This window comes from Mauremys mutica, chromosome 12, assembly GCF_020497125.1.
Source record: "Mauremys mutica isolate MM-2020 ecotype Southern chromosome 12, ASM2049712v1, whole genome shotgun sequence".
In the NCBI taxonomy this organism is placed as follows: domain Eukaryota; kingdom Metazoa; phylum Chordata; order Testudines; family Geoemydidae; genus Mauremys; species Mauremys mutica.
This window is the reverse complement of record NC_059083.1, coordinates 39390788-39410389: the sequence shown is the minus strand read 5'-3', so window position 1 is coordinate 39410389 and position 19602 is coordinate 39390788. Positions and strand designations below refer to the sequence as shown.

The window sequence follows — 19602 nt, the reverse complement described above, 5'->3', positions numbered from 1 at the left end:
TGGCGCTCTCTGTTTGGGAAACTTGACCTGGCCAATGACAGCATCCCAGCAGTTATATCCTCATGCTGTACCCTCCATAACATTTGTGAAGGGAATGGTGAAAGATTCACTCAGGCATGGAACTCGGAGGTTCAACACCTGGAGGCTGAATTTGGACAGCCAGAGAGCAGGGCTTTTAGAGGGGCCCAGTGCGGGGCTGCAAGGATTAGGGATGCCTTGAGGGAGCAATTTGAGGCTGAAATCCACCAGTAATGTTTGGTGCCCTGCATGGGAGTGAAGTGCAGTGGTTCCAATGTTAGTTGGAATCTGTGTTTGCTACGCTGACTTGCAGCGCCTGTTATTTTCCTGGGCTAAGGTATCTTTTACTTTATGCAATAATAAAGAATATTTTCAAAGCCAAAAAATCCATTTATTGAAAAGAAAATTCATTTATTGAAAAGAAACACAACTGCTTGGGAAACTTAAAGGGCAAGGGGGTGTACTGTCCTCTGGGTTTCTGTGCCTTGGGGAGAGCCAACAGCTGCAGGAGGCCCCTATACCGAACACTGTCCCCACATTTTCCACAGGAGTTCATCCTGGAAGATATCTTGCTGATAAGGGTGACCTGGGAAGCCAGGGAGGGTCTTCCACTACAATGCGGCTTCCGCCCTGGTCCATATGCAGCTTGCTGGTGTGCAGCAATGGACTCTCCACACAGTGGCATGGACATGTTAGCCTGACTGTGACAAGGACCACAGTGGCTCTCCCGAGAAACCTGCGCAAGCACATTGCCCAAGTTCTGGCTGAGACCTTTGAAGAGATCACTGAGGCCGATTACTGCAATGTGAGAGAGCACATCAATGCGCTATTCTGCATCTAGGCATGCATGCAGCCCTAACCCTCCTTGCCCCAAGAGCCCGCACCAAATAACTTCCTTCCCAAAATAAAAGTTGCTTACTGGGCACCTCCTCTGGTGTTTGTCCTTCCCCAAGCACCGGCCACCGTGACTGGCTACCTTCCTCCTGGCTTGAGAACAGCTCCTGGCTGCATGCACCTAGGGATTCTGGGGTTTCTTCCTCCTCCTCAGAACCCTCGCTCCCGCTTTCCTCCTCCTCCTCCTGCCTTGTTGAACTGGGCTCTGAAGTGGCCAGTGGTGGTCCTCGGAAAGGAGGTGGGGTCGCCCCCAAGGATCGCGTTCAGCTCTTTGTAGAAATGGCAGGTCACGGGGGCAGCACCAGAGCAGCTATTTGCCTCGCGGGCTTTGTGGTAGACATTCCGCAGCTCCTTCACTTTTACCCAATCATGACCCCTTTCCATCATGTCCCTTGATATCTGCCTGAAGGTATCATAATTCCTATGGCTGGAGTGCAGCTGGGACTGGACAGTTTCCTCCCCCGAAACACTGATGAGGTCTAGCACCTCGCCATTGCTCCATACTGGGGATCGCCTGGCGCGTGGAGGCATGGTCACCTGGAAAGATTCGCTGAGAGCGCTCCACGCCTTGCTGAGCAAACAGGAAGGGGATTTTCAAAATTCCCAGAGAATTTAAAGGGCAGATTTGATGGTTGGTCACCTAAGGACAGGGCAGTAGAGTTCAAAGTGATGACCAGAGTGGCTAGAACACGCATTGTGAGACACTTCTGGTGGCCAATCAGAGCGCATTAACAGACCAGGGCACCCACACTGGTGCTGCGGCACTCCAGCGGGGGCACATCAAGCATTATTCCACTTGCCGACATGGAGTACCAGAAGCGCTCCAGCCGCGGAGTCCGGGAACTCTACGTGCCTTGCCAGTGTGGACGGGTAGTGAGTTAGGGCCCCCAAGGCTGCTTTAATGTGCTCTAACTCACAAGTGTAGCCAAGCCCTAAGGATTTTAACTTCCATGCTTTGAAGTCTTTTTGGCTCACTTCTCTTCTGCAAGATAATGTGATATTAGGGTGATCAGACAGCAAGTGTGAAAAATCAGGACAGGGGATGAGGTGGTAATAGGTGCCCATATAGGAAAAAGCCCCAAATATAGGGACTGTCCCTATAAAATTGGGACATCTGATCAATGTGTGTGGTATTGACTCATTTCTCTTTGTTTTATTTTTAGACAAACTCCAGGCTGAGCTCAGTAAGTTTCATTCCCCCCTGTATCACCCTGTGTGACATTGTCTCCTGCTCAGCGTGTCGGTGTTCAGGGGTGTTCTCACCCCTCTGTCTGTGTTTGGTTGCAGGGTGGAGAAGCGCCCAGATCTATGCAGGTACTGTACATAGCGCTGATATTTTATCAATTGTGAGACCCATCTCCCCCTGGGAGCTCTCTGCTCCTTTCCTGGCACAGAGCATTTCCTATGACATTGAATAGGCTGGAAACAGCAATGTCACTGGGGGTGGGTGGAAAGGGGCAGACGACACCCCAGGTTTATTGCGGAGCAGGGACACGGCCTCTTTGGGAAAGGGCTGATTGGTGATGAAATGCTGCCCCCTGGTGTCATCTTTCCAGGGCGGTACCTGGGCTCCGCAGGATGGACATTCTTATCTGGCCATAACTTTCACTGAACTGCTAAGCTCTCTCCTCCCAGCAGCAGCATCACCATGCTCAGACTGCACTTTAGCCACAATTTCCTGCTAGCACAACATGCCCAGATAGGAGCTGTTCAGTGCCCCCTGGATTTGGGGTGAGGAAGGCCCTGTCCCCACTGCAAGGGCAGACCGCTTTTTATAACTGGCTTGTGACACTCCCCTGAACCACTTAGAACAAACTGTGCCCAGCCTACGCGGCAGCTTTTCTGTCTCACAGCTGTGGCTGAACTGTGTGTGTGTGTGCGTGCATGTTTGTACCCAGCCTGCTGTCTGACCGTGTGCGCGCCCTGGTGCATGCTGGGAGAGTCTGGGCAGCTCCAGCAGGGATCAGAGAGCTCAGGGGCCATGCACACACATTGCAGCACAACACAGAGCTGGGAGGGAGGGGGGAACCCAGGGCAGTTACACAAACACCACTGGGGGTCCTGTTAGGGTCGCCACCTCTGAGGTGCAACAAAACAAGTAATCTGCCTGCTTCATGTACACCACCTGTCCCCTCACTCAGGTACTGTCTCCCCATCCCAATCCCAGGAGAGGGCACCAGCCAACACAGGCTCCCGCTCCTGGGCTGCCTCTGGCGCCAACCTCACCAAGCAGGACATGGCGCCAGATCTACCCCGCTGCCCCCGGCAGTGACCCCCACAGCTGGTACCTGCACAGCTCCTGCTGGCCCTGAGCTCCCGATCTCACTCACTGCTCCAAGCTGCCCCGTCTCTGCAGCTCCCAGACACTCTGGACCCAGCGCTCCCTCTGCATAGACACCGCTACCCCGCAGCTCCCCCACTACAACCACTGACGCACCTAGAATCATAGAATCATAGAATCTCAGGGTTGGAAGGGACCTCAGGAGGTCATCTAGTCCAACCCCCTGCTCAAAGCAGGACCAAACCCAACTAAATCATCCCAGCCAGGGCTTTGTCAAGCCTGACCTTAAAAACCTCTAAGGAAGGAGATTCCACCACCTCCCTAGGTAACCCATTCCAGTTCTTCACCACCCTACTAGTGAAAAAGTTTTTCCTAATGTCCAACCTAAACCTCCCCCTCTGCAACTTGAGACCATTACTCCTTGTTCTGTCATCTTCTACCACTGAGAACAGTCTAGATCCATCCTCTTTGGAACCCCCTTTCAGGTAGTTGAAAGCAGCTATCAAATCCCCCCTCATTCTTCTCTTCTGCAGACTAAACAATCCCAGTTCCCTCAGCCTCTCCTCATAAGTCATGTGCTCCAGCCCCCTAATCATTTTTGTTGCCCTCCGCTGGACTCTCTCCAATTTATCCACATCCTTCTTGTAGTGTGGGGCCCAAAACTGGACACAGTACTCCAAATGAGGCCTCACCAGTGCTGAGTAGAGGGGAATGATCACATCCCTCGATCTGCTGGAAATGCCCCTACTTATACAACTCAAAATGCCATTAGCCTTCTTGGCAACAAGGGCACACTGTTGACTCATATTCAGCTTTTCGTTCACCATAACCCCTTTTCTGCAGAACTGCTGCCCAGCCATTCGGTCCCTAGTTTGTAGCATGCATGGGATTCTTCCATCCTAAGTGCAGGACTCTGCACTTGTCCTTGTTGAACCTCGTCATATTTCTTTTGGCCCAATCCTCTAATTTGTCTAGGTCCCTCTGTATCCTATCCCTACCCTCCAGCGTATCAACCTCTCCTCCCAGTTTAGTGTCATCTGCAAACTTGCTAAGGGTGCAGTCCACACCATCCTCCAGATCGTTAATGAAGATATTGAATAAAACCGGCCCCTGTACTGACCCTTGGGACACTCCACTTGATACCAGCTGCCAACTAGACATGGAACCATTGATCACTACCCGTTGAGCCCGACCATCTAGCCAGTTTTCTATCCACCTTACCGCCCATTCATCCAGCCCAGACTTCTTTAACTTGCTGGCAAGAATACTGTGGGAGACTGTATCAAAAGCTTTGCTAAAGTCCAGAAATAGCACATCCACTGCTTTCCCCTCATCCACAGAGCCGGTTATCTCATCATAGAAGGCAATTAGGTTAGTCAGGCATGACTTGCCCTTGGTGAATCCATGCTGACTGTTCCTGATCACTTTCCCCTCCTTTAAATGGTTCAGAATTGATTCCTTGAGGACCTGTTCCATGATTTTTCCAGGGACTGAGGTGAGACTAACTGGCCTGTAGCTCCCTGGATCTTATAGCTCAGTGGTTTGAGCATTGGCCTGCTAAACCCAGCATTGTGAGTTCAATCCTTGAGGAGGCCACTTAGGGATCTGGAGCAAAAAATTGGTCCTGCTAGTGAAGGCAGGGGGCTGGACTCAATGACCTTTTGAGGTCCCTTCCAGTTCAAGGAGATTGGTATATCTCCAATTTTTACCTTTTTTAAAGATGGGCACTACATTAGCTCTTTTCCAGTCATCCGGGACCTCCCCCGATCGCCATGATTTTTCAAAGATAATGGCCAATGGCTCTGCAATCTCATCGGCCAACTCCTTTAGCACCCTCGGATGCAGTGCATCCGGCCCCATGGACTTGTGCTCGTCCAGCTTTTCTAAATAGTCCCGAACTACTTCTTTCTCCACAGAGAGCTGGTCACCTCCTCCCCATATCATGCTGCAGAGTGCAGCTGTCTGGGAGCTGACCTTGTCTGTGAAGACAGAGGCAAAAAAAGCATTGAGTACACTAGCTTTCTCCACATCCTCTGTCACTAGGTTCCCTCCCTCATTCAGCAAGGGGCCCACACTTTCCTTGACTTTCTTCTTGTTGCTAACATACCTGAAGAAACCCTTCTTGTTACTCCTAACATCTCCAGCTAGCTGCAACTCCAAGTGTGATTTGGCCTTCCTAATTTCACTCCTGCATGCCTGAGCAATACTTTTATACTCCTCCCTGGTTATTTGTCCAATCTTCCACTTCTTGTAAGCTGTTTTTTTGTGTTTAAAACGAGCAAGGATTTCACTCTTAAGCCAAGCTGGTCGCCTGCCATATTTACTTTTCTTCCTACACATCGGGATAGTTTGTTGCTGCAACCTCAATAAGGTTTCTTTAAAATACAGCCAGCTTTCCTCGACTCTTTTCCCCATCATGTTATTCTCCCAGGGGACCTTGCCCATCAGTTCCCTGAGGGAGTTGAAGTCTGCTTTTCTGAAGTCCAGGGTCTCTGTTCTACTGTTCTCCTTTCTTCCTTGTGTCAGGATCCTGAACTCGACCATCTCATGGTCACTGCCTCCCAGGTTCCCATCCACTATTGCTTCCTCTACTATTTCTTCCCTGTTTGTGAGCAGCAGGTCAAGAAGAGCTTTTCCCCTAGTTGGTTCCTCCAGCACTTGCACCAGGAAATTGTCGTCTATACTTTCCAGAAACTTCCTGGATTGTCTGTGAACTGCTGTATTGCTCTCCCAGCAGATATCGGGGTGATTAAAGTCACCCATGAGAACCAGGGCCTGTGATCTAGCAACTTCTGTTAGTTGCTGGAAGAAAGCCTCGTCCACCTCATCCCCCTGGTCTGGTGATCTGTAGCAGACTCCCACCACGACATTACCCTTGTTGTTCATACTTCTAAATTTAATCCAGAGACACTCAGGTTTTTCTGCAGTTTCATACTGGAGCTCTGAGCAGTCATACTGCTCTCTTACATACAACGCAACTCCCCCACCTTTTCTGCCCTGACTATCCTTCCTGAACAGTTTATATCCATCCATGACAGTACTCCAATCATGCGAGTTATCCCACCAAGTCTCTGTTATTCCAATTACATCATAATTCCTTGACTGTGCCAGGACTTCTAGTTCTCCCTGCTTGTTCCCCAGGCTTCTTGCATTTGTGTATAGGCACTTAAGATAACTCACTGATTGTCCCGCTTTCTCGGTCTGAGACAGGAGTCCTCCCCTCTTGCAGTCTCCTGCTTGTGCTTCCTCCCGGTATCCCACTTCCCCACTTACCTCGGGGTTTTGATCTCCTTCCCCCGGTGAACCTAGTTTAAAGCCCTCCTCACTAGGTTAGCCAGCCTGCTTGCAAAAATGCTCTTCCCTCTCTTCGTGAGGTGGAGCCCGTCTCTGCCTAGCAATCCTTCTTCTTGGAAGACCATCCCATGGTCAAAGAATCCAAACCCTTCTCTCCGACACCATCTGTGTAGTCATTCGTTGATTTCCACGATTCGACGGACTTGTAATGTCCTGGGTAGACTCACAGATTTCCCAGGAGAGTGACATAGACACAGGGACAATCCTGGGAAAACCTGGATAGGTAGGGTTGCCAACTTTCTAATCTCACAAAACCGAGCACCCCTGTCCCCCCCGCCTCACCTGCCCTGAGGCCCCACCCCTGCCTCTTCTCCAAGGCCCCACCCCTGCTCACTCCATCCCCCCTCCCTCCGTTGTTCGCTCTCCCTCACCGTCACTCACTTTCATCAGGCTGGGGCAGAGAGTTGGAGTGCAGGAGGGTGGTGAGGTTCCTGTCTGAGGGTATGGGCTCTTTGCTTGGGCTGGGGATGAGGGGTTTGGGGTGTGGGAGGGGGGTCTGGGATGGGGCAGAAGATTGGGGTACGGGGGGTGAGGACTCTGGCTGGGGGTGCAGGCTCTAAGATGTGTCCGGGGATGAGGGGTTTGGGTTGCAGGAAGGGGCTCCGTGGCCAGAGCCGAGGGGTATGGAGTGAGGGAGAGGTGCGGGCTCTGCCTGGGAGTGTGGGCTCTGGGGTGGGTCTGAGGATGAGGGGTTTGGGGTGAAGGAGGGGGCTTTGGGATGGGGCAGGGGGTTGAGGTGAGGGAGGTGGTGAGGGGTCAGACTTGGGGTGCAGGCTCTGTGGTGGGGCCGGGGATGAGGGGTTTGGGGTGAAGGAGGGGGCTACGTCTGGGGCAGGGGATTAAGGTGTGGGAGGTGGTGAGGGCTCAGGTTGGGGGTGTGGGCTCTGGGGTGGGGCTGAGGATGAGGGGTTTAGGGTGAAGGAAGGGACTCTGGGCTGGAGCAGGGGGTTGGGAGGTTGGTGGGGGTGTGGGCTGTGGGCTCTGGAAGGGAGTTTGGGTGTGGGAGGGGGTGCAGGAGAGGGTGCAGGGTCCTGGCAGCGCTTAACACGGCTCCCAGGAAGCGACTGCCAGGTCCATGCTGCCCCTAGGTGCATGGGTGGCCAGGGAGGCTCTGCGTGCTGGTCTTGCACCTGCAGACACTGCCCCTGCAGCTCCCATTGGTCGCTGTTCCCAGCCAGTGGGAGCTGCGGAGCTGGCACTCAGAGCAGCGGCAGTATGTGAAGCGTCCCTGGCCACCCATGTGCCAAGGACCTGGCATCTGCTTATAGGAGCCGCACAGACCTAGGATAGGCAAAGAGCCTGCCTTAGCCCCAGGCCCCTGCTGCGCTGCCAACTGGACTTTTAATGGCCCAGTCGGCGGTGCCAACCGGAGCCACCAGGGTCCCTTTTCGACCAGGCGTTCCGATCAAAAAACGGAAACCTGGCAACCCTATGGACAGGTGCCAACCCTAGGTCCTGTCCACACAGCCCAGTAACACCCAGCTGAGCCGGGTACAGGCAGTCACATGCCTGCCCAGGCCCCTGGCAGGGATGCTGAGCTGCCAGCTGCCATGGTCACTAACAGTGTTAACTCTGTCATGTGCCACTCACCAGGCTTACAGCCCCCTGGACCCAGCCCCAGGAACAGCTGTAACCTTGAACCAGAGCAATGCAGGGCTGGAAGGGCCCTTGAGAAGTCACCTAGTCCAGACCCCCACGCTGGGGCAGGGCCTAAACTATCTCTGGCAGAGATTAGTCCAACCTGGCCCAGAGCTTCACTGCCCTGAGAGTTAGAAAGTGTTTCCTCATCTCCAGACTCAGTCTCCCTTGCTGCAGATTGTGCCGACTGCTTCTTGGACAGGCCCTCGACCTGCCCTCTGGGGGCACTGGGGGTGTCACCAAGCCTGAGCATCTCTGTTATTGCACTGAATGGCTGGGGGGCGCTGGTCTGGCTCAGGGGGGTAATGAGGGGAACTGGGGCCTTTCACTCCCCAGTCACTGATCTCAGCCCAGACTCAGAGTCCAGTTCCCAGCGGACAGGAGCTCAAATCATAACTCACATTAAAGGCAGTCACCGGCCACCTCCGCAAGGAGGCCAAGGCCTGAATGGGCCGCAGGGACAATTCTTCCCCAGGGAGATGCTCCAGCAGGTATCAGGGCTGAGCCATGTTGGCAGGACAGTGGGGAGCTCACGTGGCCGCTGTGTCGTCCTTATACCCTCGATACACAGAGCTCCAGCAGCCAGGGTGTAAAACCCCACTCATACCCCCAGCAGTGAACTCACTGATGCTGTCCCAAGGCTCCTCTCCTCCTGGTTTTTTTTGGGGGGGTGACTAAGGGGCATCAGAAGAAGGGGGCCAGGGGGCCAGGGCTCCATCACTTTTAATAATGGGATGGCTATGCCCTCCCACTTTTTACCAGATGTAAGGGTGAGTGATAGCGGAGGAGGGGGCAGAGAGGAGCGACCAGGGGGCAGGGTCTTGGGGAGAAGAAGCGGTACAGGGGTGGGGTCTTGGGGGGGAAGAGGTAGGTCGGGGCTTCAGGGAGAAGGGGCAGTGCGGGGGCAGGCGCTCAGAGAGAAGGACCCACATGGGAGGGCAGGGCCACGGTTCGGGCACCGGTGGCCCCTCTACTTTTAGGGAGCTTCTATCACTCCTGGGGAGAGTACTGTCCCAGTTCCTGATCCACGGGCACATCTGTGTATTTGCCGGGTGCACAGAGTTCTCTGGGTGGAGACAGTTTCATACTGAACCAGGAATTGGTGCTGGGAGGCCCCACCACCCAGGAGGCTGAGGGCTCTCGCTCCCCTGCCCTGGGGGTGAAGGGAGGGGCCCTGGGGCTGCTGTTCCCCATCCCAGGAAGGGATCTGTTCTGACACTCGCTGTGGTGGGCTGTGTAGACGAACCCAAAGTATCTCCAGAGTTGGTGTGAAAGTTCCCAGCGTGTCTGACTCAGGGCTGGTTAATAAGAGTGAGGGGGGTGGCTGGCGCAGTCGTTAGATGGAGACACCTGAACCCCTGGGTCTCTGAGATGATCTTGGTGACAATTATCCGTTCTGGGAGATGCCCAGGTGCAGCTGCAGGGGGTCTGTGCCGCTCGCAGCATCCATGGTACAAATTGCTCTGAGCAGAGAGTTCAGGCTGGAGCCGAGTCTCTATTTTCAGCCTGATTTGTGGGGGTGAGATCAGGGGGAATTTGTCTGCCAAGGGCAAATTAAACAGCAGCTCTCGAGTATTTCATAGCTGATGTCCTGAGCCTGGCCTGCCTGTACCTATGCGTTTGTGGGGATGTTGATAGTCACTCACTGCAAGTCACTGGGATTAGGGCTCATAAATTGCTCAGACAGGTTTCCAGTGGAGCTGGGTGAAATGTTTTGGACAAATAGTTTATTTGCTGCAAAATTATATTTCGGGTCGACTGAAACTATTCGTGAATCCATGTCAAGTTTGCTGACTAGTTTCAATTAACATAAAAAGGTGCCGCCGCTTCCCTTCTAGCCTTTAGCCCAGCTGGGAGCCCCAGGTTCAATTCCCCTGTGTGATATAGAGGAAGGAATTGGAATGTGCGTCTCCCCCCTCAGGTGAGGGCTGAAACCGCTGGGCTCTGGGTGTCTGACGTGGGGCTTCCTCAATCTCTCCTATGAAGACGTCTAAACACTGCCATGGGCACTGGGCCAGAGTGTGGAGGTGAATGACTGCAGCCCAGGGGGTCAGGCCCCCACCTGGGAGCCCAGAGTCCAGCTCCCCTGCTCCAGTGCCCCTGTAATTACTGATCCATAACCCCAGTGAGGGGAGGGGATATGGACCCTGGCACAGCAGTGTCTCAGCCATGTTTGCCAGGGTTTCCTTGCACCGATGTAGCTGCACCAACACAAACCTCTAGTGCAGATGTGCTGTGCAGGTGTGAACTGGGACTGGCCCCTGGTGCAGCTTCTCCCAGATGGAGGAGGCAGTAAGTGGGGAAATGCCCCCTCCCCTCCCGCCTGCTCTGGCCTCATTAGCAACAGCCAATTAAAAGCAGCAAAGAATCCTGTGGCACCTTATAGACTAACAGACGTTTTGGAGCATGAGCTTTCGTGGGTGAATACCCACTTCGTCAGATGCAAGTAGTGGAAATTTCCAGGGGCAGGTATATATATGCAAGCAAGAAGCAAGCTAGAGATAACGAGGTTAGTTCAATCAGGGAGGATGAGGCCCTGCTTCTTGCTTGCATATATATACTTGCCCCTGGAAATTTCCACTACTTGCAACCGACGAAGTGAGTATTCACTCACGAAAGCTCATGCTCCAAAATTTCTGTTAGTCTATAAGGTGCCACAGGATTCTTTGCTGCTTTTACAGATCCAGACTAACACGGCTACCCCTCTGATACTTAACAGCCAATTAGTACGTATTTATATGCCTCTCCCGAATCTTCCACTCTACTGCCCCCCCGGTGAGCCCAACACAGGCCATTGCCCCGCTGGGACAGGTGAGGGGAGGTGCCGGCTGTGGGATTTGCCTGGCTGGAAGGTGGTGCCCGTGGGGCCGGCCATCATGGAGAGTCCCATCTGCGCCCCCTGGGGCAGGGCTGCATTCCCAGTGTGTGTAGGGACAGCACCAACCTGCTCTTAGCAAGAAACCAACCACACATGACCCCAAAGCAATGGAGATTCTGTGGGGCCTGCATCTCCCTCACCCCTCTCTGGTTCTTGCCCCTCCCTTACCCTTTCCTCACCCCTGTGTCCACCTGGACCCTGCCTCTATCCTTACCCCTCCCCTTCTTCTCATCCCCTTTCTGCTCCCCTGGGCTCCTGCCCCTCTGCCCCCACTTTGCCTTCCTGGCACGTGCCCCTGCCCTCCACCCCCACTTCTGCCTCCTGGAACTCCCCCTCCCTTCTTCCCCTGCCCTCCTGGGGCCTTCCCCTCTCCTCCAAACATCCTCCACACCCTGGATCCCACCCATCACTTCACACCCTTCTACCTCCTAGCATCCACCTCTCCCCTTTCCCTCCTCTGCTGCCATGTCTCCCACCCCTCCCCTCACCTCCATCTGCTTCCCTGGTGCTTGCCACTGCCCACACCCCTCTGCCCCCTGATGGTCACCCCACCCCTCACTCTCCTCTGCTGTCCTGACAACCTCCCTTCTCACTCCCCTCAGCCCTCCTGGCACATGCCCCTCTCCCCACCCTCTCTGACCCCTGGCACCCGCCCCTTCCCTCACCCCCCTGTGCCCACCCCTCCTCTAGCCCCACTCTGACCCCCTGGCACCTGCCCCTCTGCAATCCCCTCTCCTAACACCTCCTTCTACCATCCTGCCCCTGCCTCGCTGCTCACCCCTCTCTGCCCCCTGGTGCTTGTCCCTCCCCTCCTCTGCCCTCCCTGTGTCTACCCTTCTGCTCAACCCCCTCAATCCCCTGGCACCTGCCCTTTCCCTTCCCCCCGCACCCTTCTGCTGCTGACCCCTTCCCTCACTCCCCCTGCCCCTCGACACCTGCCCCTCCTGTCGCCCATTTCCTCCCTAGTGCCTGCCTCCTCACCACCCTCTGCCCCACTGACCCTGCTGTCCTCTCGCCCCTCTGCCACCATCACCCATGCCGCCACCTTCTCATTATTTCTCACCCCTGCCCCTCCCCTCCCCCTCTGGCTCCATGACACCTGCGCCCCTCACCACCCCTCCAGTCCCCTGGTGCCAGCTCCTCCTCTGCCCCAAGCTCCAGCTCTACCCTGGCCCCATCTGCCTCCCTGGTGCCTGCCATTTCCTTTGCCCCCTCTGCCTGCCTGGTGCAAGTCCCTTCCTTCACCCCCCTTTGAGACCCCTGGTCTCAGCCCCTCCCCTCATCTCACCCTCTCCCAATATCTGGGTCCCACCCCTCCCTTCATCCACCCCCTGGTGCCCACATCTCCCTTCACACCCCTCTGCCCACCTAGGGCCTGCCCTTCTCCACACCCCTCTCTCTGCCTCCCTTCTGCTGACCTGCTCCCTCACCCCCCATTCTGCCCCTCTGGCACCAGTGCCTGCCCATTCGCTCCCTTCCATGGTTCCACCTGCCCCACTCCTCATCATCTCACCCCCTGGCAGCTCACCCTCCCCTTGATTTCCCCTACCCTACTGGATCTCCCCCATTGCCTCACACCTCTCTGCCCCCTGGTTCCCACCCCTTCCCTTGCTTCCCTGTGCACCTGGGATCTGTCCCCCTCTTCTCTCCTGGTGCCCACCCCACCCCCTGAAGCCCCCTGGAACCTTCTCTTCCCTTCATCCCCCTCTGTCCTCCTGGTGCCTGCCCCTTCCCTTGCTCTCCCATTGCCCTTGTGCCTGCCCCTGTCCCCTTCCCTCCCCCACCGACACCTTCCCCCCATCCCCTCCCCCCCGCCACCCTTTCCCCCTCATTGTCTCCTCACAGGCACACGGGCCCTGACTCCCCTCAGGCAACAACCCCCTCCCTACAGTGATTAACGGGATGCAGGTTAATTTCCCTTTGATCCCAGTGACCAGATCCTGCCTCCGGCACTGACTCAGTGACTCTCTCCCCAGTGGATGTGACTCTGGATCCAGACACGGCAAATCCCTGGCTCGTCCTGTCTGAGGATCGGAAACGTGTGAGACTCGGAGACAAACAACAGGATCTGCCTGACAACCCTGAGAGATTTGATTATTGTCACTGTGTACTGGGCGCTGAGGGGTTCACAGGCGGGAGGCGTTACTGGGAGGTGGAGGTGGGAGACAAGACTGAGTGGACTCTGGGGGTTTGTAGGGACTCTGTGAGCAGGAAGGGGCAGGTCAGACTCTCACCTGAGGATGGATACTGGGCCGTGTGGCTGATAGATGGGGAATACAAGGCCTATACCTCCCCCAAAACCCCTGTCCCCTTGAGCGTCAGGCCCAGCCGGGTGGGGATTTTCCTGGACTATGAGGCAGGCGAGGTCTCATTTTACAATGTGACTGACAGGTCCCATCTCTTCACTTTCACTGGCACCTTCTGCGGGAAGCTCCGCCCTTATTTCCATCCTGGTTACAATGATGAGAGTGAAAACGTAGCTCCCCTGATAATCTGCCCGGTCCCAGCTCAGGCCAGAGAGAATCTTTGTCCCTGACAGTGACACCCGCAGCACAGACTGGCCCCTCCCAGCACTGACTCGCCCCCATACCCGTTCCCATGGGGATGGTACAGAAAAGCAGGAAAATGAGTGAAAGTGAAACTATCAAGAAGTTGGAGCTGTGCAGATTATAGGCCGAAGAGAGGGGGGAAGAACATATGAGACATGGAATGAATAGGGCAGGAAATTGAGATAAAGGAGGGCAAGCAAAAAGCTGCACACCAGAGTGTTTTTTAACTGAAACAGATAGAGGCTGACAAAATAATTGAGGCCCGCTAGCCCTAGAGAAGAAAGAAAGAGACAGGAAGCATCAATTGGACTTAACAGAGAACCAGAACCCCCATTCTCCAGTGAGTCCCACTATGACACTGTATATCTTGGAGGAACACCGTGCACCCCCATGTTCATCCTTCTAATATGACTGTGTGGTATCCAATGCAAAGTTTGTCATGTCGGGTGTCTTCAGAAAGCTCATGATGCATTGAACATTGTTGTTATAGTAATGTTATGTTACAGGTTATAATTTCATGTACATAGTTATGAGGCTGAAAATGTGTCCTCACGGCTTTAAAAAAGCCCAGGCAAAACTCTCCAGGAGCAGAGGGGCAGTTCAAACCTCATCAGGGTATGGGTGGGACAAACCCAGCCCAGCCTCACAGGATCAAAGGACACTGGCCTAGGCAGCAACAAAGGATCTGTTGGACTCTCGAGTGAGTCACCCCCCTTCCCTTGGCCAGTCTGGGACTATGATGAGGTAATGCTCACCTGACCTTGAAGGGGGCGGGGGCAAAGCCAAGAGGAAAGAAAGAACATGATAAAAAGGAGAGACGTTTGCCATGCTCTCTCTCTCTTCCACCTCCATCTACAGACACCACGCCAAGTGACTGAACATAAGAACATAAACATAAGAACGGCCGTACCGGGTCAGACCAAAGGTCCATCTAGCCCAGTATCTGTCTACCAACAGTGGCCAATACCAGGTGCCCCAGAGGGAGTGAACCTAACAGGCAATGATCAAGTGATCTCTCTCCTGCCATCCATCTCCATCCTCTGACAAACAGAGGCTAGGGACACCATTCCTTACCCATCCTGGCTAATAGCCATTTATGGACTTAACCACCATGAATTTATCTAGTTCTCTTTTAAATGCTGTTATAGTCCTAGCCTTCACAACCGCCTCAGGTAAGGAGTTCCACAAGTTGACTGCGCTGTGTGAAGAAGAACTTCCTTTTATTTGTTTTAAACCTGCTGCCTATTAATTTCATTTGGTGACCCCCTAGTTCTTGTATTATGGGAATAAGTAAATAACTTTCCTTATCCACTTTCTCCACATCACTCATGATTTTATATATGTCGGAGAAAAACTCAGTTCTTGCTTTTTCTTTGGGTGCAGCAAAATCAAATACTTTATTCTTTTCTCTAGTAATTACAATAGAGAGAGGGAGTGCCCTAGGACACAGGGTCCCCCCAGTCCCGGACAGGTCTCTCAACTGGTAAACAATTACAGCAAGCATTTATACCTTCGTTACAGACAATAACTAGCAATAATACATACAATAATGAGCAACAACTGCATTTTGTTTATACATAAGCCATCCTGCTATCTTATTTTTCTCACTTCTAGGAGACGCCAGTCTACATATTTGGTTATCAGTTGCAAGGTCGTAATAACTTCTTACACAGTTCTTTCCCTCTCGCCTCACACCATCCTCGCTTCTACAAGTCTCACGTCATTAGGGTTACAGCTGGCCTAACTCTTGCCAACTGACTGACATGCATTAAAATCCCCTTAATCCTTGTTAATTCTTTCCCTACTTCCACACTCCCCCGTTTTGTACTTCTAGTACAACAGATATTTTCAAATCTCTATTTGCATTAAACCATGGATTTCAGATTCTACAGCAGATATTTCAACCTTAGGGGTTTTCATTGAATGTAATGACAATGCATGATTAGCATGGACATGAAAGGTATTACTATTATTACGTCTTTTACAACAACAATAACATAATCCTAAACTAACTAACAACACTACAAACATTCCCATAGCAATAATATAATGGGGTTGTTGTACAGTTTTGGTTACAAAGCACAATACATCATACTGAGTACATAAAGTAGACACTCTATAAGCTGTATGAAAGGCATTCTTTTCAGCTTGATATATATTTTGAAGCATGTGAATTTGCCCTTGCAATTCAGAGATTCTTTGAACCTCTGGTAACAATGAAAGCAAATTTTGAAACCGATCAGGCACTGCTCTAGTCCAATTAAAAAATACCTGGAATCTAAGAGCTACTTGCAACATTCTATCTGCAGGCCAGTTAATGATATGATTGCCTGCAGCAGTGGTAAGATTAATATGTATATCTTGCAATGTGATGGCTTTAACGTACACACAGCTATCATTAGCTTGAAAAAGTGGGTGTCCTGTCAGGGTAGTTCCTTGACCTCCACCCTCCCAGAAAATATTGTCATAAACAGTGACAACTGCCCCTGGCTTCAGTTTCCGTACACACTGAAGCTGTGGTGGTTCTAATGGCCAAAATGTCCATTGATTTCCTAACCCCATCCAAATATCAGCTGTAATCCCAGGAGCACTAACTAAAAATCAATTAGGCGAATCAGGCGGTCTCACTTCCCAGATATCTCGGTGAATCACCCAATCCCATATGCATCCTCCCCATGGACCTGGTAGGATTCGGTATGTGGGCGCCCACACCCCCTTAACCGGTCCATATGCTTGGAAGGAGCACTGTGAATGTCCACACTTCCATCCAGAAAGTGTCCAAGTATGTCTCCATGGCCACAGATTAGATGGTACTCCTGATGTGTCTGTAAAGGCAGTGGGCCAAGCTTGGCGCTCAAGATCATTCCGAATGGCCATCAGCTGGTCATTCAGGAAATCCTGAATTTCCGAACATGCTAGATCCCACTGCGATGCCTTCCCAGCCTCAGTGATATTCAATACCATCTCTCTCAATAACTTCTGGGTCATAGAACTAAGGGCGGAAATGACATGTAACTCACCCACTCCGGTTTGTATTTGGGTTAGCTGTGCCCCAGAAATTAGGCCGGTGACCTTCTCTAGTTGGCCCAATTTCTCATCATGTTCTTGGTTCTTAAAAATATTCCAAACTGCTGCTGCACTATTGGCCCCATCCCATAAGGATCCTGTCAGGTCCCTCTTCTTTCTAGAGGAAATAACCCAGGCCCTCTGTTGTGCTAATCTAATGGCAGCCCCTTGTGAACAATTTGGATATGTAGAGGTGATCTGAAAATTAGATAAAGGCAATGTAAACTTCACAGTCCCTAGTGTAGTGTTAATTACAGTCCATCGATATTCCGCTACAGCTCTCTTTAGTGTAGGCCTATACCACATCTGTTGGTTGTATACCTTTATATATTTCCGGGAGGCATTAATATTAATAGCATAAGAGGGAGTGTATTGCAATAAAGTACAAGTTACATTATCAGTCACTGGAATGGTTTCAATACAGGTAAAATTTCCAATAGCAGAACAAACTCTTTCGGTATTTGTTTGATTATTCACTAATTGGGTAACCAAATAACAATAAGGGCCTCTTTTAGGTAACATAGCACAAATTCCAGGAATAGCAATCATATCTACTTCACTATGGAACCCATCAATTTCATTTATAAATTTTTGGGGCTTATTTGCAGTAATATTATGGATCTCTATTTTCACTGATCCATTTGTTTTCCACTCAATTGTTCACTCATATGAATTCTTTTGAACTTTAAAAAATAGTCTTTCTGAGCAATATTCTAATAAATCACTAAGATGGAAAGGCCTTGGCCAATGAATTTCATTAGAATATACAATTTTGTTTGTATCTGGATAAGTTACAGAGATGATGGCCATGGTTGAGGGGCTAGTGGGGGTAACCTTTGTGGTAGCAAGGTGCTTTCGGTATTCATCAGCTGAAAGCCAATTAGGGAGGGCAGTACATCCCCAAGGTACTTGTCCATAAGCACAGAGCCCTGCCCCTGGAAGAAATCCAAGCCACCATTCAACCCCACATTCCCAAGCACGATCCCCACAGTTCCCTCCTTGCCAATTAACTTTCTTCCACCAGGGCCAGTTCTTAATGTCTCTTGTAGTCAGGAATCCCTGGACTCTGGAGGTTTCTGCAGAACGAATGTTTCTTCTTTTCTTCTCCAAGGACAATTGTGGTTTAGCATTATAAAGGGGAGAGGTTACTAGCACTTCACTCTGTAATGTTGGAATTCCTTTAGAAAAATCCAAAGGCACAGTAGGTCTGTCAGTGGACAAGGGAGAGGTTACTAGCACTTCACCTTGTCCTCTTTCTCCGCTGTCCAGAAGGTACAGCAGGGCTAGAAGAAGGAGTACGCTAATCATCAGTAGGAGTGTCCTCCCGAGGTGGAGGGGTCTTTTTGCAGTGAGATGCATGGGTCCAGGCAGGTAGTCCTTGACACTTCACAGCAGTGTTGGTGGTTAACAGGACATGGAAAGGGCCTTTCCAGCATGGAGCCAAAGCAGTCTTTCGTTGATGGATCTTTATGTAGACCCAGTCTCCTGGTTCCAATGAGTGGCAAGGTTGCACAGGATCCTTCGGTAGTGCTTCCTTCACCTGTGTATAAAAAGACTTAACACATTTCATTAGTGCCTGTCAATACTTAAGCATTATGTCATCCATCAAATGAATGTCCATCTGAGCTAGGGTTAGTGGGGGTGCAGCTGGTAGTCGCATTGGGCGTCCTGTCAAAATTTCATGAGGGCTGAGTCCAGTCTTTCGATTGGGAATGGCTCTCATACTCATCAGTGCCAAAGGAAGGGCATCCAGCCACTTTAAGTTTGTCTCAGCACAAATCTTGGCCAGTTTATTTTTTAAAATCCCGTTCTGGCATTCCACTGTCCCAGCAGACTGTGGGTGATGAGGGCAGTGAAGGTTGTGCTGGATCTGCAAAGCTGCACATAACTCCTTTACAATTTGTCCAGTAAAATGAGTTCCATGATCACTGTTGATACTCACAGGGATGCCAAAACGTGGTACAAAATCTTTAAGCAGAAGTTTCACAACAGTCCTGGCATCTGCTTTCCTGCAGGGAAAAGCTTCAACCCAATTGGTAAATACATCAACTAAAACTAATACATATTCATAACCACAACATTTAGACATTTGAATAAAATCAATCTGAATATTTACAAAAGGTCCCCAAGGATGAGGGTGGGCTGCCCGCTTAGCTTTAACAACTTTACCAATATTGTGCTGTTGACAAATCGCACAGTATTGACAGTAGGAATGTGCTACAGATGGGAAACGGTGCACACCAATCTCGGTTAACTGCAGCAACCATCCCCCCTTTGCTCACGTGTGCCATTCCATGGTATATGCGAGCGAGATAGGGCATTAACATCTTCGGTGCCACCAGGCGACCATCTGGGGCACGCCATAGATGATCAGTATGTAAAATGCATCCAGCAGCACTCCAAGAGTGTTTCTCGGTTCCTGATGCTGCCTCCTGGATCTTAGCCAGATCCTCAAGGGTGGCTAGTGAAGACTGCTCAATTAGGACACAAGTATGTTCAGCCTGAGATACGGAAAGGACGGCTGCTTTGGCTGCAGAGTCTGTCAAAGCATTTCCACGGGTAACTTCATCTTGAGGGGTCTTGTGAGCGGTACATTTAATAACAGCAATAGCTTTAGGCAACAAAAGGGCATCCAAAAGAGCAGATACATAAAAACTAATCTTAATAGGAGAACCAGTGGATGTAAGGAAACCTCTATATTTCCAAAGCAACCCATAATCATGTACCACTCCAAAAGCATAACGAGAATCTGTATAGATAGTAACTGTTTGATCTTTAGCTAGAATGCAAGCTCGAGTTAAAGCCACAAGTTCAGCCATTTGAGAGGAAAACACTGAAGGAAGGAAAGCACTTTCAACAACAGCACAGGCAGTACATACAGCATAACCAGCAACCAATTTACCCTTAGAATCTCGCAAGCATGA

General features: G+C 51.5%; 1 protein-coding gene across 1 annotated transcript in view; it reads left to right on the top strand.

Moving 5' to 3' along the window:
• LOC123346043 (butyrophilin subfamily 1 member A1-like) overlaps positions 1-13599 on the top strand; it is a 45908-nt gene extending 32309 nt beyond the window's left edge. Inside the window, exons 5-6 of the mRNA XM_044983241.1 lie at positions 2200-2226; positions 13040-13599. Of these exons, the coding sequence (XP_044839176.1) occupies positions 2200-2226; positions 13040-13599 (587 nt within the window). The remainder of the gene's footprint in view (positions 1-2199; positions 2227-13039) is intronic.
• The last annotated feature ends 6003 nt before the right edge of the window (positions 13600-19602 follow it).